This window comes from Ischnura elegans, chromosome 2 (genome assembly GCF_921293095.1).
Source record: "Ischnura elegans chromosome 2, ioIscEleg1.1, whole genome shotgun sequence".
Lineage (NCBI taxonomy): Eukaryota > Metazoa > Arthropoda > Insecta > Odonata > Coenagrionidae > Ischnura > Ischnura elegans.
In genome coordinates, this window is record NC_060247.1 from 5093901 (window position 1) to 5114251 (window position 20351).

The following is a 20351-nucleotide window of genomic DNA, read 5'->3' on the forward strand; positions in this document are numbered from 1 at the left end:
CTCCGAAAAAGAAAGTGCTATTTTCTCCCCTATACCAGAATTAAGGGCAAATTATGTGTTTAAATTGCTAATATTTTAGAGGGTTTTATTCAGGAATATTAATTGTAGGAGACTGCTATTCAATGATGCAAGGAATCTGATATCATAGTTGGCTAGAATAATGCAGGAAAAGGCCAAGATTTAACAATTTTTGATTGCTATTGCTGATATGGAATGGGAGAAAGATAATAAGTCTTACCATAGATAATAAGTTCATTGAGGTTGTTCCTTTAGATACTTCATCTTCTTTTCCTTTCTAACCAATGGAAATATTTTTTCTGTTTCGTACAGTTACCACAAAGGTCAAGGGCGTACCTACAATTATAACTAGTGGGGGGAAAGCCATGGTCTACGGGGGTATGCCAAGTTGTGACATTTATAATGGAAAAGGTGAATGAAACCAACATTTAGAGAAAATTATGCCAGCGCTTTATTAGTTTATAACATTATTTCCTTGAAAAAATAGTTTTATTTTAGCTCATATTTCATACTAATACATATCATTTTTCGTGGGTTTAAAGAAAATTTGTTGAATACTTTCGTTTAAATTCAGTGCTGATTTTGCTTTAAGACTTTAGCGATTTTTGCTTCTGGGGGGGCAGCTGCCCCCCATGCACCTTGCTGAGTATGCCCATGACTAGTGTGTACTAAAGGTACATTAATACAACAGAATCATAGGGGGAGTAAAATAATTAATTCTGATGTATGAATTTATATACTTAATCATTGAATATGGCCTCTATCCTTTTGATTAATGTCCACCTATTTTCTTGCCTTGAATTGGCTTCACTCCTCTAATTCCATCGGCAGTACCCTAGTACTTCGCTGAATTACATCTAAAACAAAAAATATGCATACTGCCAAGAGGTAATGTATCAAGACATGGACTTTGTTTAAACAAATACTCCCCCCTGAAAATCCATTGAAATAAAGGGTTGTAAAAATATTTTCTAAAATTATTCCTGAAAGTTTTCACCCTCTCCAAAGTACTGTGACATCACCATTGTTTGCATTCGGTACCCTAGTTGCTAACGGATCTTTCTCACGATTCTAAGATAGTTGACTGCATAGACTACTCGCTGTCGATTCCCAAGGTGGTATTTCTAGAGCCACTACCGAGGTCATTGAGAGCCTAGAGGTCAAGGGGTTTGTAATTTCTGAAATGTTTCAGATAGTAGCTGAGATTTCAAGAGTTTTTAAAATGTGGTGCTACAGAAGTATGACGAGGATCAGATGGATTGACCAAGTAAGTAATGAGGAAGTCCTAAGGAGAGTGGGAGAGAAGAGAAGCCTCATGACAACCTTAATAAGAAGACAAAACATCCTAATTGCCATATCTTGATACATGATGGACCAGTGGCATAACTAGGAACATGCGTTGGGGGAGGTCTACCCCCTTCCCCCCCAGACATTGGGGAGTTTAATTTGAAGCAGATGCAGTTATTATAAGTCAAAACTGGACAATATAGTTCATAATTTTTTGTTTCTCTGAGGCTCTGGGGGGGGGGGGGTGAACCATCCCCTCATCCCCTGCCATTGTTACGCCACCATGATGGCCTGATGAAGACAGTGATCAAGGGTCAAAGAGATGGCAAAAATGGATAAGGAAGACCTAGATTAAAATACATGGATCAGATGAAGAAAGATTTGGAAGAGAAGAAATATTATAGTGTTGAAAAGATAATGTGACAGGAGAATTGAGTGGGACAAATCTTAGAGAACAACCCTAAGCAGTGGCGGAGTGAGGGGGGGTTTTGGGGGATAAACCCCCCCAGAGCTTAGAGAAAGTTTTGAGTTTAATCCATTTTACTTAATTGTATTGATATTACTAATAGAGTGGTGTAATAATTAATAAAATATCCCTCATAAAGCCGTAAAACTCAACATTTTGAACCATTTATCTTAATATTCTGCAATTTATTAATAAAAATAAAGCGGTAGGTGCGAATTCGCACCTACCGCTTATCCTGGTGGGTATTCCATACCCCCACACACCTCGGTATTAGGTGCACCTAAATCCTCCCTAGCCTTAATTCCTAGCTGCAATTCCTAGAACAATTAGTCAAACAAATCTTAGAGTTATTCTTCAGCGGTGATAAAGCATTTTCTGCTAACATGGACTTGATGAGCTTTACCCCTGGCAAATGTTATAAAGATGGGTAAAAAGCTCTCCAAACTCCCACCAGGACAGGGACAGCCAATTTTTTTGTCAGCCAACAATATCAGGACTGATAGTGCAGGGGGCGAATTATTGTGGCTGTATGTAGCTGCAGGTCATTTATAATAGGGTGGTTTCCTATTATTTTTTTATTGCTTTAATCGAAAGATTATTACTGCTGGAGTACGTATTTCACGCTTTTAGATTTTTAAATGACAACATCTATTTTTAGCGATTAAATGAAAAGTGAAAATTTTCAAGCGCGCGAAAACGCGACGCTTAAGTATGAATGCCGGGAAATATCTCCGTACGTCGTATTTCTGGTTCCCCCTCCCGCCCGGTGAGGTGACCTTGAGGCGAGGCTTAGCGCTGATACGTCGCAGGATGCTAGCGGATAGCTGAGTACCTTGATGGATGGTAGCGCTTGGCTTAAAAAAGGTTTATTAATACCTTATCAAACGAAGAAAACTTTCCGAACTTAGCCAGTTTTAATAGGTGATTATTAAGACATGTTTCCCTGAGCTCTGCGCCTCATGCATGCATTGGTAACCTCAGACGATGTATAACTCCTATCCTCTCGTGTAGAAACTAGGTCCCTGTGACGTCATGCGGAGTGGAATCGCATGGGCGCCAATCTGGCCTTTTTCAAATGAGGATAAAATTTGACCCTTGCCATTCGTCTAAACCGGTATTTCAAAAACCAAATAATTTGTGTATTATGAATACACTAATGGTGGGTAACGAATCGCAATCAATGCCTTTCGTTTTCTTTGATGAAGGAAACTACCCTATTCTCCCTGTCAGCCCTGAAGCTAGAGGCTGATTGAGTTGTCAAAACATCCCACCCAGGGGCAATCCCGTGAGCATCTATTTGCTGGAAGCACCCAAACATGTCTTCAGTTATCTCTGGCCTGGAGGGATCAATCCCCCAAATTAACCCCAAGAAATTTTAGGGATACAGCCTTGCCCCTGCTTGATGTCACTGCGACCTAAAATCCAGAGGGGAATAACAGCGATGTCAACCCCCTCCTTCTTATCCAATGTACTCCATCCCTTACATCTTACACAAGTAGGTAAGCAGAGATGTTCCTGCCGCTATACCTACAAGAGGAAAACGTTGGCCATGCTAGGAGTAGCATAAGAATATTATAAACCTACAATCTGTACAGAACTCTGTTTTGGGGAGGAGTTGCCCTGGGGTTCTAGTCCCTCTGATTTGGGACCCAACTTAACGGGGCACCTGGCCATAATCCCTGGCCGCTGAACTAAACCCCAATCTTGGCGGGTGACTAACGTTAATTTATTGTGTTGCCTGTTTTTTAAAACAAATATTGCTTTTTATTTTAGATAATTTACTCTTCTATAAGAATAATTATTATTTTCTAGCATTGTGAAATTTATTTATAAAATCGTGATAACTAAGAATAATATGAAGCGGCTAGGAGCAAGAAATAACTCATAGAAGAATTCCAAGCCCAGAATGCATACTATGCGTAAGTAGTGTGAATTCAATGCATCTGAATATTTAATGTAGGCTAAGTTCCATTTCATAGCCCTCAACAAAGGGCCTGTTGAAGTCTCTATTGAACCCCAAAATGTCGGATGTGAAGAAAATTACTTCATCCATTATTCTCAACTGAGAAACGCATCCATAGGTGGATCTAGGGGGGGGGGCACGTGCCCCCCAAGACCCATAAAAATATGCAAGATTTTTTAATACAGTACCGTTATCATTGCATTCATTTTGTATTATGGGGTATCCTTGTGCCCCCCCTCAGAAAAAATACTGGATGAGGCCTTGCTTGTGCCCCCCCCCCAGAAAGAAATCCGCCCCTGAACACATACGTATTTGCTGCACAAAATTGCTGCACCCGCTTCATTCACCGCCAGGCTGAAGCACTAGGAAACAAACTGGCCGATCACCTCTGTCTCATTTCCCAAATTGGCCACCTATGATGTCAGCTACTTTGATTCCTCTGGGTAGGCTTTATAAGATTACTATATGAGCAATTAAAGACCTGAACCATCATTGTCAAAGGTAAGACATCATTATTTGCCATATTTCTACTTACCACTATAAGTAGAATGTAGCCAGAAATGATGGAATGCATGTTAACTTTAGTTGGGCCAAATAATTCAAAGAGAAAATGGCAAAGCAGCCTGATTTACCATCTGCCCCAAGAAAATATCGTGTTTACTGGTTGTTAAACACTTCACGAACAATATCTACTTTTAAAAGTAGACATTCAACCATTTCAGTCATTCAAAGTAGATATTACATATGCTTAACAATCATTTTATTACCCAGTCCACTTATTCTTTGGTGGAAATGAAGAGATAGCTAAGGCATTCATTTTAACTTGCTTCTCGCACGCGCAATGATCACACCGATTACACTAAAACACATCGCCAAGTTGAAATTTTACCGCCAGTTGTCTGTTATCAATACTGCTGCCACTGCTGCAATCACGGTACTGCTGGGTGATTTAGGAATGGTTTGGCAGTACTGTCAATACTGCAAGTGAATTTCGGAACGCGCCCTTGGATGCATACTGAGAGCCATAGAGTTTATATTAGTATTTCTACTTTCAGGTTGCATAATTGAAATTTAAATGAATCTTGGAATGAGCCAGACTAATTAAGAGTGTCCAAATTTTCATAAAATATTGAGTGCTGTGATTTGATGGCCCAATGAAAGGCATGTACTCAAAGCAGACATTTACCTCTCATCGATGAGCATTACACATAAGAGTTGGGGACTGTGACCCTCAATTGAATGAATGAGAAGGATGGAGAACAATCTGCTATAACCCCTTTGGCAGATATCATTTAGGTATTATTGAGAGCAAGGGAATGTGAGTACTACAGGGAACAAATTTCTCTGGAAAATAATGTGAGAATAGGAAGTTCCTGGTGCATTTAGTACTATTATTGACTCTATTGAAGCCAGTCTGCTATGTCACAGAAAGATGTCTTTGAAAGATAGTGTAATGGAAGAAGTGGTAATGGAGTAAGATTGCATAAGAGTGGAAATGGAGTGAGATGGAGCGCCATAATACTTATAAGTGGAGGGGGTCCAGGGTACTGCACAAGGCCTCCACTTGGTATGCATCCTTAGAAAACATTCCAATTTTAATACCGGATCTGACCCGCCCCCAAATGTGCCTAGGTGGTCTGGAAATGCCGTCAACGAGTGCTCTTCTTTAAAAGCCGCGCAGGAACCATTCTTAATTCTCTAAAACAACGGTGACGGAAATTTAAAGGCATGGTTGATATCTTTGTGGGCCCTTTTGTGATTATGTACATTTTCACTACCAGGAAGCTACATAAAATCACGGTTATAGTTATATTTTCGTAGTCAGTTGACACGAACTTAATTTTTAGCAATGAACGATTGAAACTTGGATTCAAATTCGCCGCGTAGCGCGGGCGTATTACGTGTATTGTTTGGGACCAAGGTCGGGGCTTTTACCGACCTTGTTTGGGACTATCGACAGCAGCGCCGCTATTTTGCGACCGGTGGGAATCAATGGAACCATGGCAGTGGAGAATCCTGTGTTGAGTATTTATGACTCTGACGGCTCTGACGCAAACAGTGAAGAGAGCCGGGGGAGGGACAGCGGTGGACGGGGAATCCTTCTGAGAGCCCTCGAGCATAGAGTGTATATTACTGATTGTCAGTGTAGAGAATTTATGACTCAGAATATGGATAGGGAGATGCATAGGTCAGAGTTGGCTCAATACTGCGAAGCGTTATAAGTATTCTAAGGATTGCCATAAAATGAGAGCGTGGAAGATTACATGAATGTAATATAGTATGCATTTCGTCTGTTATACTTTTGCTTCTCGATAAATTTTACAATTCAGACATGAATGATGTTTTTCAGCGGTGTAACTAGGGATATGCTAGGGGGTGGGATGGTGGGTGGGGGTGATGGTGGCGACCCTGGGAAATCGGCGGTTCGTGAAAATTTTTGAGAAGTGACATGCCTGGAAATACATTGTACATCATTTTGGCACTGAAATTTTCAATTTAAGCAGATGTAGTTGCTATACGTCAAAACAAGACAATAGTTATAAATATTTTTTTCTCTGAGGCTTTTGGGGAGGATCTACTCCCTCATCCCCCCATATGGGGGGGAAGGATGGAAAGAGCCTCTATGGATGGAACTATATACTTACGCCACTAATGTTTTTAACTGGAGAGATTGTAGGGTCCGTGTTGTTGATGTTGTCTTTTTCAATTCCTACGAACTTCGCGCCATTGCGCATTGTGTCTTTCAAATACTGCAGTAGAACATTCCCCACCGTTCCGTTTGCTAATAATCGCAAAAAGAAGTGTTGTTATAAGTAATGTGCGCCTCCTGTTTGATTCGTTAACTTTGGATTTATCTTTTAGTAACGGGTTTTAATTACGTAAGGATTATCGTATAACTTCCAATGAATTATCCGTCACCTGCTGATGGAGGACTTCACTCGGATTACAATTCAGATGATGAGTTTGTTGACGCTTCTGTCACTGATGAAGGAGGATACAGTTACAATGAAGCCAGTAGCCTGCGATACATTGCCCGCAGAAGTCTTGTTTCTGACGCCAATAGCACAGGTAAAGCCTGTTGGACTACTGCATCCTCTGGCAATTCAGCTGTGGAGTTGAAGGATGGAGAGCTGGCCCCCGAAGAAGTTAGATGGTTCCATAAAAGTGAAAATGATAAGAGATGGATCGAATTTAGTGGATATGATTCCTTGAGGATTGAACAAACATATCGCCAAAGTTTTTATGAACGGCAAGCTAGACTGCTTCAAGTGCTCGACAATAAGAATAGTTCGGAAGGAGACGATGTCTCCTCCGTACCCAATGGTGTCGGTAAGAATTGTAGTAAATTCAACGACGGTTCGCCGAAAGACAGCTTGCCATCTGCATCGTTGGAAAACCCGTTAGAAATCAGAACAAGTGAGATACCGAAACGTATCGGTGTTAGAGGAGGAATGTATGAAGTGGACTTGGAGTCATGGAAATGTGGTTCCATTTATTGGCCAGGTAAAGTTGATTTCATGTGTGGAAGATGAATTATTTTCATCAACATTTTGTAATGAAAAATTATGTGTTATGTAATTAAAAATTATTTATTTGTAACTCCGGATTGCAGGTGAGGAGTGCCCTATCATGCGGGGAACGTGGTTTTACGATGGAACATGGCAACCATTGGAGACTCCTTACTGCAATACGTTAGAGGCAGAGCACCTCAATCTCTTCTATGGTGACAAGTTATTGGATTCCTCGAGTGATGATCCTTCTAGGGGTAGCAAATCAGGTAAAGGAATAACCACTTGCTATTCTATGTATCATATTCGATAAACGTTTGTCACTGGTTATTATTTTGAAAGATTTCATTGTTGGAATAAAAAGTACTTCCGGGATAGCTTAGTAGAATAAATCATTGTTTTCCAAACTATTCACTTCAAAAGAACTTATGATCGTGGTACTACATAATGGAACTACATCGTTTGTTTCCTAGCAGCAAGTTTTCGTAGTTAGCATCTCCCAGGTTGTGGCTGCATACGTATTTGGTGTAGATCAAAGTTTAGCTGGCTGTCCTGCTGGAATCTTCAGGTGAGGGATGTCGGAAAAGGCTCTTTCCTTCTGCTTTATTTAGGCTGAGTCTTGGTGGTGTACTTTCTGCACTGGTGTTGTGGCCTAACCTGATGATGAATATGTTTGCTACTGAACTTGATGCTTTATTTCCATGTCAGGAAGCTTTGTCAGTTTTCATATTGATATTATTTGGTGATATATGCATGTATATTGATGGCTTGCCTAACTGTCCCTATGAGATATCTGCTTTCTCTAACCATAATTTGGGTTTTGCAAAGTTCACCAAGATTTGTACAGTTTATCCTTTATTGTTCTCTAACGTGCCCATAAAGTGACCAAAATGGCCTTAGATATGTGCACTGAGAGTAATATTCCATGGTGATGGCATACAGGCATATTTTTGTTGCCCATGTATGTCACCATCCACACCGATCATCTGTACAGCACGCATTGGTCATAAACTATTTAAAGTTTACTTCCAAGAATTAAGATGTTCAAGCGTAAGATTAAATATGGAGTAACCATCCCAGACTGAGTATATTTTGTGAGATTCATGATTTTATTTTTAGCAGACTTTGTGTCTGATACCGTGGCATGGACAGCATTTTGTTACTGGTGGCACCTATCTCTATGACCTGCACATTTTTACTGTACATAGTGTTTGCTGCAGGACTTTAATACAAAATATTGCACAATCATGGTTGACTCAAGGAGATTTTTGCCTAGACTTGGACAATATTGAGTCGAAGGGAACCATTCTGAACATCATTGTCATGAAGCCGCCAGGAGGACAAGCCAAAGAAATTGCCATGTGCTAACACTGTGTGCGCACAGAAGCGATAACATGTGCTCTTCAAGATTACACCAAATGTACTCCATCCCGAGAAAACACCTTTTTCCTAGTTTTTTTTAAGTTTATGTTTACTAATTATGTGTTGAGTATTATTTCCAGTAGCTATCTCTATCTTTCCAGGTGCTCTACACACAAAATCATTTCCAGAATTTCATGTCGAGTGGCATACGTCCAGAGAAGTTTATCTTTATAGTGAAGCTACCTCTTCAAAGCTTGTTCGAAGTGTTACTCAGAAGCTAGGATTCCAGAAGAGTAAGTTATCTTTCATCTAGTTTGTGTGAGTTTTTGAGGCTTTTCTGCTTCAGTTTACTCAAATGCTCAAAGTAAGTGCAAGTACATAGATTAGTTTTACAAATATATTCATATGCTCAGCATTCTTTCTTATTTACAAAATAGGGATTTCTCTGTATGATAATTTTATAAGTTTCGTGGATGGTTAAATTTTTAGCCCTTCACTCATTGACTTGCGCACGTTAATGGAATGTGTAACCAGGCACAAAGGTCTATTCCAAAAAGAGGAGAGTGCTGATTATTGATAGCCAATTATGTTGGAGGAGAAGTTGCATGTAGGTACTGCTTGACTCTGAATATAGTCCTCATCCAATTTTGGAGAATAAAGTGTTGAAAAAATTTTCACTTGCACTCAATCATAATCATTATGTATTTATCTTCTTAAGATTTTGTTGGTGTAAACATTGAGAGAATACGGGTTTTCAGTTTTGCAACTTTTCATATGGAGACAGTTGACATCAATTTATTGTGAGAATATTATAATGCTATTGTTATTTAAGATGTATCCTTTGTCTTCAAAATAATGGTAATTAAGTTTTTCATGAAGACATTTTAGAGAGTGTTAAAATCCCATTGCTTTTTGGAGGGCTGTTTCATATTATCTACCTCAAACTGGACTTTTGTGTGATTCATATGGAGAATCTTGATAGTTTTTGTGCCAAAAATCTGAAACACATGACATTGTGTTGAGTATGTGAAAAAGTGTAATATTGCCAACTGACTTGCCTTAAAGTCGCAATCATATTTGAAAATTGTTTCTCAAACTTTCAAAGTGTTTTTATCAGAAAGTCTTTAGTTATGTAAAACTTAATTTTTGAAAAAAGGGACCAGAGACTTTGCTTTTGGGTTTCCTAAAATTGGCAAAAAGAAAAATTGTAATTCAAAGTTTTAAAAATATATACATATTTTGGTAGAAGACTTTGATTGTGGAATCTCGTGAAAAGAGCATTTACTTTTTGCTCTTTCTCAAAGCCATCCACTTTTTATTTTGCTACAAAACAATTTTCTGTTGTGAATATGCACCATAATAATAAAAATTTATGTGTCCAAAGGCCATGTGCACATTAAGTAAGGCACATCACAATATGTACAATGGAAACAATTAGACAATATAACCAAGCATAAAGCATATGGTTGAGAACATTTCTTTATTAATTAAGTTAATTATTTATGTAGATATTCATTTACATTGTAGAATAAGTTTTCATGCAAGAAATTATAAACATTTTTTAAAATGCACAAAGTGGTGGAATGCTATGTATTTGATTGGGAAGTTTATTAAAAAGTTAAATGCCCATTTCCTAAGCTAGATTCTCTGGTCTTATCACTACCTTGATGTAGATGGTTTGAGATTAGCTGAGGCTCATACCTTTCTGTTAGCAGATTAGTGGTGCTGTGAAACCAAGTTTTATTTATGTGTGAATACACTAGTGTGATTAGGCTTTTTCCATTGTTCTACTGGGGAAGTCATGCAATTGAGACTGACTTCCCATAGAAATGTATGTATTTAAGCTGGGTGTACCCACTTTTGTAGTATAACCAAGAGGTTTGCCACTTATTGTGGATCAACTGAGATCCCCCTGTATTTATTTCTCTCATTTCATACCCATCAATCTATATACCTAATCCTCGTGTATGATGACTAATAGTGCTTCTAAAAATGCTTTATTTAATTTTGAAATTGATTATCACTATGACAATTTTGTTGAACATGTATCATTTGTCTTACAGCCACTGGTTATCGCTTGTATCGAGGGTACAAGGTTCCAGCATCTCTCACTGACCGTCCAGTAGACGTAACTCATTTAGTTTTTGTCATCCATGGTATTGGACAAAAGATGGACACTGGAAATATCATACGGAACACTACTGCGTGAGTAACTATTCTGTATATGTACTTAATTGTCAAATGCAGCATAGAAAATAATTTATGTAATGATTTTTTTGCACTTTCTGAAAAATGTATTGCTATGAGTTATTTTTTAATCTCTCTTGCATTTTCCTATAACTATCAAAAAACAAAATGTATAACGCCAAATAGATGAGAATAGGAACTAGGTGCTTATATGCTTAAAACTGGGCTTTATAGTATATAGATTAAAGTATTATGTAAGAATTTAGAAACCTCATTTGCTGTTTAAGTTTGATTGCATGAAGTCAGTACATGAATATACAATCAAACCAAAGTAGAGTCAATAAATTTGCTTTGCTGTATGAAATGATTGTTTTGATTCATGATGGTTATTTATTAAATTCCAATATCACTTTGCATATTTTAAATGAGGCACTGAAGTGCTCTCAGTAATTGAAAAGTTTGAATAAACATAGTGGCAAGTTTCTCTGGATTCTTTTTGTTGTGCATGGTATCTGCTCCCTGCTTAACTTTGTAATTCACGATAAAATTAACATTCAAGTTCAGCATTTTGATTGGTGAGTTAGTTCTTTCAGAACCAACCCAAGAAAATCATTCAGTTTGTAGATGGATTGTTTTGGTGTATGGTATTGTAAGTGCACCCAATGACTTGGCATCTTTCGTCTCATTCCACCTGCCCCATTCCCTGCCTTTCCCATCACCTCTCCCCCACCCTTCCACCCACCCTGCGAGCATTGTCGGTACATGGTCGGCAGGGGGCCTCAAGTCGCTTAGGTGTGAGGTGACTATGAGATGCCGAGCGGCAGTGAAGCACTCTCGAGAACTGGAGGGAGTGTTGGTTGTTGTGTTGTAGGGAGTAGACGAAGAAAGCGAGAAAAATTTTACTCATGTTGGCCTCTTAACTGGTTCCTTGTTGACCCCTCAATGGACCCTGTTCATCTAGCGACTTGTAGTATAATAATTTTTCATTTTACAGTTTCAGGGAATGTGTGTCTTGGTTGAAACAGAAATATTTTCCTTCCTCATCCAATCTTCGGATAGAATTTTTCCCGGTTGAGTGGCGATCATCATTGAAACTTGATGGGGGTAAGACACTGTTTTTAAAAGCCTTATCTAATGTGTCCAACTGACATCCATGTAAAAGAGTTACCTAATACCAGTAATATATTATTTTTAGTACATAGTTTTAATTGCCATAAATAATTTTTTAGTGCATAGATCAGATCATATTGAGAAAGTACCTGCATTTTTGTTGGTAGAATATATTTTATTCATCAGAATCAGAGCGTTAAATTGCAATCGAGAACAGTGAAATCAAAAAACCCCAGCCCATTATACAGTAAACTCTCGTTATTACTAAGTTCATGGGACTGAAAAACCGGACGTTTGTAATAAAAAACTTTGGCAGAGCATTTCTTTTAGGAATCATCGCAATAAAAAACATACCTTCCCAAAATTCCTTGTCTCTTCAATCTCCCGTTCTCATTGTCGCGTTGCGGAGTAGCTTCAGAGTCCGGTGAATGATGTGTGCCATTTTATTATGAAGAAATACTGTAAATCCTCAATATATAAATAAGATGCATTTCGAGGCCTTGTTCGTAAATTGATAAACTTATGCAAGGCATTGTAAAGTGTGGTTGTCCTGCATAATGCAACACTGAATTACATTTTTGCATAAACTCACGTTTGTGAGGCTTTTCGAATGCTCGTCATCTCTGCAAATCGAATGTTCATCAGGAGAAGACTTACTGTACGGGTAATGAGTGGATCACCATGATTCCACAGGAATGAAGCTTATTTTATGATGTTGCGTGCATACTAGAGATGGGTCGAAAAGAACGGAACAGCCAAAACAAACTGTTCACGGAAATGAACCGGTTCAAAAATGAGCAGTTCTCTAAAACTTCGTGTTCCCTGTTCACATCTGCACTGCACAGAGTTGGTGTCTGAACCGCAGCTTACTCCAGCAACTGCGTTGTGATTACAACAGATGGATTGGATGCATTATGTCATGCGGGGATTACTTCTTAACGAATTTAAGTATACCGGGACTAGCCACGGTGATAACTTTACGGGAGTCACCCGCAATGCACAATTGTGCGAAAAATCCACAGAGAAAAAATCATTCGCCTTGACTGGGATTCGAACCCGGATCCCTCGATTTCCGGCCGAGTGCTTTAGCCAGTTAAGCTACCGAGGCGTCATTCTTCCCTGTGGAAATTTGTGGACTATACCGGACATGGTGGTATGGACTGCCGAGCATATTATGCGACGAGCAGTCCAAATCGTGCGCATGGCGCCACAGCCGGAGAGTAAAGCCCGAACTTTGAACACAAGGGGTGTTCTCTCTTGACGAATTTAAGTATACCGGGACTAGCCACGGTGATAACTTTACGGGAGTCACCCGCAATGCACAATTGTGCGAAAAATCCACAGAGAAAAAATCATTCGCCTTGACTGGGATTCGAACCCGGATCCCTCGATTTCCGGCCGAGTGCTTTAGCCAGTTAAGCTACCGAGGCGTCATTCTTCCCTGTGGAAATTTGTGGACTATACCGGACATGGTGGTATGGACTGCCGAGCATATTATGCGACGAGCAGTCCAAATCGTGCGCATGGCGCCACAGCCGGAGAGTAAAGCCCGAACTTTGAACACAAGGGGTGTTCTCTCTTGACGAATTTAAGTATACCGGGACTAGCCACGGTGATAACTTTACGGGAGTCACCCGCAATGCACAATTGTGCGAAAAATCCACAGAGAAAAAATCATTCGCCTTGACCGGGATTCGAACCCGGATCCCTCGATTTCCGGCCGAGTGCTTTAGCCAGTTAAGCTACCGAGGCGTCATTCTTCCCTGTGGAAATTTGTGGACTATACCGGACATGGTGGTATGGACTGCCGAGCATATTATGCGACGAGCAGTCCAAATCGTGCGCATGGCGCCACAGCCGGAGAGTAAAGCCCGAACTTTGAACACAAGGGGTGTTCTCTCTTGACGAATTTAAGTATACCGGGACTAGCCACGGTGATAACTTTACGGGAGTCACCCGCAATGCACAATTGTGCGAATTGTGGAATGATTTTTTCTCTGTGGATTTTTCGCACAATTGTGCATTGCGGGTGACTCCCGTAAAGTTATCACCGTGGCTAGTCCCGGTATACTTAAATTCGTCAAGAGAGAACACCCCTTGTGTTCAAAGTTCGGGCTTTACTCTCCGGCTGTGGCGCCATGCGCACGATTTGGACTGCTCGTCGCATAATATGCTCGGCAGTCCATACCACCATGTCCGGTATAGTCCACAAATTTCCACAGGGAAGAATGACGCCTCGGTAGCTTAACTGGCTAAAGCACTCGGCCGGAAATCGAGGGATCCGGGTTCGAATCCCGGTCAAGGCGAATGATTTTTTCTCTGTGGATTTTTCGCACAATTACTTCTTAAGATATTCTGCTAGGATCTGAGTCCTTTCTTCCACGACTTTGGGTTTACATCACTGGCATCACCAGCAATTATGATGGGAGATAACTTTTTCGTGCTTCGAATTAGTATAACTAACCCTCCGAACTCTCAAAGTTCTCGTTTCTCAATCTATCACTGAAATACTCTGCTTTAGCCTTAAACATAGCCATTAGCAAAGCCTTAAGCCATAAGCCTTTCCCAGTAGTTCCCGCAGACTGAAGTGGGAAAAACCACCCGTACAAACCTTCTTCTTATTCTTCATGATCTGCATTCCTCGGGTGCTTTTTTTTTAATTGTGAAGAGCGAATAGGAAGATAAATTAACTACGCCACTCTTGTATTGCACCATTATTTTCATTTTAAGCGTGTTTTGCATATTTGGCCATGGTGTCTACCTTCAAATGCTCTCTATCCACGCAACTCATGGATGTGCAGGTATTCTGCCGTCTGCTTTCTGCTGTCCTAGGCACAAAAGAAGATCGAGCATTTTCGAATTTGTTTATGCCACAATAATTTCACCAAAATGAACTACTTATTAATTGAAGGATGGTTTACTACATGAATTTGAGACCTAGCAGTCCATGTTGTCTTCATTTCAAACAAATTGCCAGCAATTACAGAGATTAGGGACTCCGGTTGAAGGTTTTCCGGCGATGGAAACCCTCGCTATGGCGAGTGCCAACTCCAATAGGGCCTTGTAAAAATGAATTTTTTTTACATGCTAATCATATGTCAATTAACGGTGCCTCAGATACCTCTCGTAACGGTGGAGGTCTCACGATAGCCCGTACTCGCTTTAACGAGGTTCCACTGTACTATAACATGCTGCTCAAACCATCTGAAATAACAATAAGCTTTCATATACCCTAAACTTTAGCCTGATAAACAGTAATTTCTACCTGAATGATCCTGACCTTTTGCCAGGAACTGAACTGCTCTCTTTTATTTTGAATTTTTTGAACTGTTCTCTTTGGTGAATTGATCGAAGTGAACAGTTCATCAGAATGAACTGTTTAACCCACCTCTAGTGGATACTGAAGTATTCCTATTGAAGAAAGAACCACAAGACACTTTGGGCACAGTTCTCAAGGAGAACTTAAACGTAGTGCAATGATTATGACGCAGCAAAGTGTATATCCACCTGAATGCTGTGTCTTACCCATGAAACTTGGTAATAGAGTTCATTTTATAACTGCCGGGACCAGGGCTGGGGTCTATAATTCTGTTATAACTAAATATTTTGTAATAATTTTTCTTTTACTATAGATTGTACAATCCTTTTCGTTGGGACCAATCATTTACTCTGTAAGAACGAGAACTTTGTAATAAGGTTGTTCGTATTAACAAGAGTCTGCTGTAGTGGCTATTAGACCTCTGGGCTGTATGAAATGGTTTATAAACAATTGACTGAGGTTTAATTGGCTGTAATTTTTCAGTCATGATGATGAGAAAACACAAAACCTTTTTTAATTTTCCACACTTTTTTCAAACTTTTATTGTTGATACCTAGGTCACTATACGTTTAATGAAAGTGTGGAAAATTAAAAAAATTGTGTCAATCTATAAGTCTCATCATAATGTATTATGCTCTCCTATTCGAACCATGTAACCCTAGTCATGAAATTGAATATCTTTGTTAGCTTTCAAATATTTGTGAAAAATTGTGAAATGAGGAATGAAATACCTATAACTTTTTGCATTTACCAGGGATGTGATCTCGAAATACTGTAATGCTTGTTTCAGTATTGTGAAGTTCAAAAGTATTCATTTTGATTCACTTGAGGTACAAATATTTTTATATATTTGTGTAGAATTCCATATTTTAGTTGCTAAGAGCTTTTCATACCACTGCAGACATCATATTGAGGAGGCGAATCATTTCAGATACAAAGATTTTGGATAAAAGAGCTATGACATATGCTGATACGTACATTCGTTCAAAAGAGACTGTGGTAATTGACTCTCAGGATCTTAAAAACTGGTGGGTTTCATTTATGATACTCTTGGGTTTTTTTCTTCAAGTTTACTCATGCTAATACTTGGAATCACCAAAATGGACAGGGGGCAAAGGTTTGGGTACCTTTTTTAGATTCTTCCCTGCAGTGGTTATGCTATGAGTGTAAACAGTGTAATATTCATCCTTAAACGAACATAATTTCAGAGAAATCTTTGTATTGCATCATGTTCCTTTTCAATATTCACTTCCCAAGTCTTCTACTCTATATTTTCATCCCCAGCAGGTGTACCTTTATCTCATGTCCTTTTCCTGAATCTTTCGTTCACTTAAAATTTGTCAATACCTCAGATCTCTCCTTGATTCGTTCTCTAATAATCCTCTTTCTACCTTCATTATGCAGTAAAACTATGATTTTACTCATTTGGAGAGACCAAAACATGGATGCTGGAGCGTTGCTTATTTTTTATATTTTGTCGTAGGTTTTTGGGGTTGACTTGGTTTACCGGGACAGCTACAACATCTCATTATTTGGCTTGCCAAATAATGAGATCCTTAATCTAGCACTTACAGAGAGAGAGAGAGGAGGCAGCAAAGTCGGCACGTTGAGTGGAGAAGAAAAGATATGACGGATATCGCAGCAAGTCTGAATTAAAGAGTAAACAGGAAACTTAGTATGCCTTGTAAAACTAAATCTCTATCGATCTCCTTTTTATCCAATTAAATTGTTGTTAATGATAAATTTTCTTTTAATAAATGATGACATTTTTATCTGCTACGGATTCTATTGATGATACGTCAAGGGAGTCGTCAAAGAAAAGATAGATTGGTTGGGAAATCCTCATTACACTCAAAATTGTACTGACCTTTGATGCCTTGGGCATTGGCACGAGACGAACTGCAAAGGTTATTGTTGCCACTATGTTGTAGTAACAGGGGTTGCTGGCTACTAAAGGAAATATTTACTCATTCATTGAATCAAGTAATTTAAATATTATTTTTCATATTTCGTCATTAAATGATTCTATAAATCTAATGGCCGATTGATGAAAGAAAAACAACATTGGATATTCCAAAACTCATCGGAACTGCTAGTGGGCAGACCACTGCTGCGATTAATCATGACTGTTCGTTTTGGAGTGGAGATTAGCAAACATAATTAAAACATTTTCAATTGATTCAACTAGCATAAATAGAGGTACATAACTGTTTTCATATCTTAGGTTCTCAGAATATCATATTTTTTTGAATTATTAACCTGAAAATTTCTTTTTTATCATATATTAGGTTCGAAGAACAGTGCTGTAGTTATTTTAAAGGATAAACTACTGCAAACACACGGTGTAAAAAACGTCAACATATATTCGGCTCCTCTCTTCTTCCCCCGACTTTCGTTAGGGAAGGCGTGAGGGGTGCAAGGCAAAGATGGTCGCTGACCGTGAAAGCGGCCTGCCAGCAACCAGCTCGCCGTCAGTGAGTGACACGCGGCCATAGCTCGCGTAAAAGTTTTGTATTCCTGGAAAACTGTTGAGCGGATGTAAAAATGGAGCAAATTTTGTTTTTAGAGGGACAAAATTTGCTCCATAAAAATAATCTTTGATTTTATTTAGTTGCACACCCTTCTCATATATTTTATTCACAACTGCCTCTAATGCATAAATGTTTTCTAAATGACCTTCACAAATCTCTTGATGAGCATAGCAAAAACTGTAAAAATGCCACAATGAAATCCCATTCAACTTGGCACTTTCTGTTTTTGAAAGTGACTTATTGTATTCCACATCATAATTATTTTAATTTTCTTCTCAATAGAAAGAGTTTTCCACGTTTTTTTCACTTTAGAAGGTTCGATATTTCTGCAATAGTTTTACCAACAATCAATATTGTCCTTTACCGAATCTTCCTCTGCCTTTTGCTAATAATCAAGAAAATGGGCCAGCAACACAGATGTGCGTATCTGAGGACTACCATTGCTTCGTTTAGAAATGTTGATATGGGTTTTCAGGCTATAAACTTAAGGCACAAAACTAAAGGTAGGTATGGTATTTGGAGGAGGTGACTGACAGCTTAGGTCATTTGCGCCATGAGGGAAGGGTATGGAAGGAAGGGCGGAGAGAAACCCGGCGTCAGCATTAGCCTCCTCTCAACAAAAAGCTCCAAGGGGACCACGGTTTACGTCCCATCGGACGGACGGAGTGTTGCCCTTGAAATGTCCTCCACACAACATTCAAGCAGGGATCGGGCAGTCTCTGAAAATTCTCTGCCACTGCCAGGATTTGAACCCGAGCCCACGGGATGGGAGGCCAACACTCTAGCCACCACACCAACCCGATCCCCTTCCGATATTCACGCTTTCGGCGCCCTTATTTTGTTTTCTCCTCCGTATGCTTTGGATTTGCGACAATAATCAGTGATTGATAAGTTGTGTCGTGGTTGCATCTCCGAGCAAAGATGGATAGCTTTGTTCAAAGCTCATTGTAATGTGAAATGTGCCTATGTTTTGAATCAGTCGAATAAACCAAACAGTAGGCATGTGTAATTCCTTGAGAAACTGAACAATATGTTGATGTAAATGAGATCATAATTATCTTCAATACTGAGGTTGTTCTGTACATAATCAAATGACAACTGCATAAAATCAAGATTAATGGGATCTTTGGGGCTGAGGTTATGCTGTGCAAAATCAAAAAGCTGCGTAAAATCAAGAAAAGATGTGAGATGAAAGTTTTGCCATTGCAATTCCCTATGCTTCCCGGCCTGACTTGAGTGTCGCTGCATGAAAACAAGACTTGATGTAAAATCAAAGTGCATAAAATCTAAGTTTTACTGTATTCTTAAAATTGCTCAAGGAACCTTTGTTATCAGTCATGTCCACAAGTTGCTGACCAGCTTTAATGGCATGCATTAGCTTTCATTATGATTACGTCAGCAATGGGCTTGTTTGCACCTCCTCCCAGACTTGCTTTTCACCCTAAATGCTGCATCCCCACCAAATATCCCAGGTACTCATTTCATTTTTAACTCATCTCGGCACCTGAAACAAACACAATGGTCTCCTAACCCTCCTGAAGTCAGATTTTCAATAACGAGAGGCATGGAATTTTTGCATGCCTTAATAATGTGCCACACTGAAAAATTAAGTTGGTTCCAATAAAATGTTTTGTTATTTTTTCATTTAAAATTTTGTGCATTCCATGAGGAAATCCCTTTTAGTTTGTATTATTTTTGTTGGTTTCATTAGGAGTAAAATTTTTCAGCATTCTAAAGTTCAATACAAAGAAATATCTCTTTTATGCCCCCCAGTCTAAGCCCCCTGTGGTTTGCTTCTGTTCCTTCGAAGTCTTATGAGATTTCTTGATCTCCCTAATATGATGTCTATCCTTAATACAGTCGGATCCGGATTTAACGTCTTCGCATTTAACGTTTTTCCGCATTTAGCGTTTATTTTTTTGGGTCCCGATTCATTCCTTATTAGGACAATGTAAAAATTATCCGTATTTAGTGTTTCCGCATTTTGCGTTTTTCCGCATTTATGGTCGTAAAAATTTGTCCCGCTCAAGATGTTTTTGCTCGATTTAACGTTTTTTCATGACGGTTCATCCAAATCTTCGAATTTATGCTTATCAACAAGAACGGTCTCATGAAAGTTTACCTGGGCTGCTATTCTGGATGGAATAGCATTATGCTATTCTCCGTTATTGCAACCGATGTTGCTATAATATAGCGTATTGCAACGCCTATGCTATTTGGTATTCAGAACGGTTGCAATTCGTGTTTTTACTACACCGGAAGACGTAATTCTCAGAATAGCATAGGCCCGTAGCAATTCACTATTCTGAACGGCGAATTGCAACCGGTAGGCTTGCTATAATATTACGCGGTCTTCGATGCCGAGCAATTCGGTATTGCAACCAGAAAACGTGCGCATTGCGATGTCGAATTGTTTTTCTGAGGTTAAAGTAACCTAATCAAGCATTGAAAAATGGAATAATAGCCAAAAATAAAATGATATCAGCTTTATTTTAATTAAATAATAGTAGCATAAGTGATGAATATTTAACTAGTTAAGTGATTTGGTTAGGAATTAACATTCGAGCTTAATATATGAAGAACAAGCTTGCTTCATCGA

The 20351-nt window shown here is 39.1% G+C and overlaps 1 protein-coding gene across 3 annotated transcripts in view; it reads left to right on the top strand.

The window, feature by feature from the left end:
• Window positions 1–6435: 6435 nt before the first annotated feature.
• Window positions 6436–20351, top strand: part of LOC124153339 (phospholipase DDHD1-like) — a 73621-nt gene continuing 59705 nt past the window's right edge. The window contains exons 1-5 of one of the 3 annotated variants that reach the window (XM_046526444.1): window positions 6436–7238; window positions 7348–7512; window positions 8767–8898; window positions 10669–10810; window positions 11787–11896. In XM_046526444.1, coding sequence (XP_046382400.1) covers window positions 6638–7238; window positions 7348–7512; window positions 8767–8898; window positions 10669–10810; window positions 11787–11896 — 1150 coding nt within the window. In that variant the 5' untranslated portion in view covers window positions 6436–6637. The remainder of the gene's footprint in view (window positions 7239–7347; window positions 7513–8766; window positions 8899–10668; window positions 10811–11786; window positions 11897–20351) is intronic. The other 2 variants (XM_046526443.1, XM_046526442.1) reach the window with 2 other exon arrangements.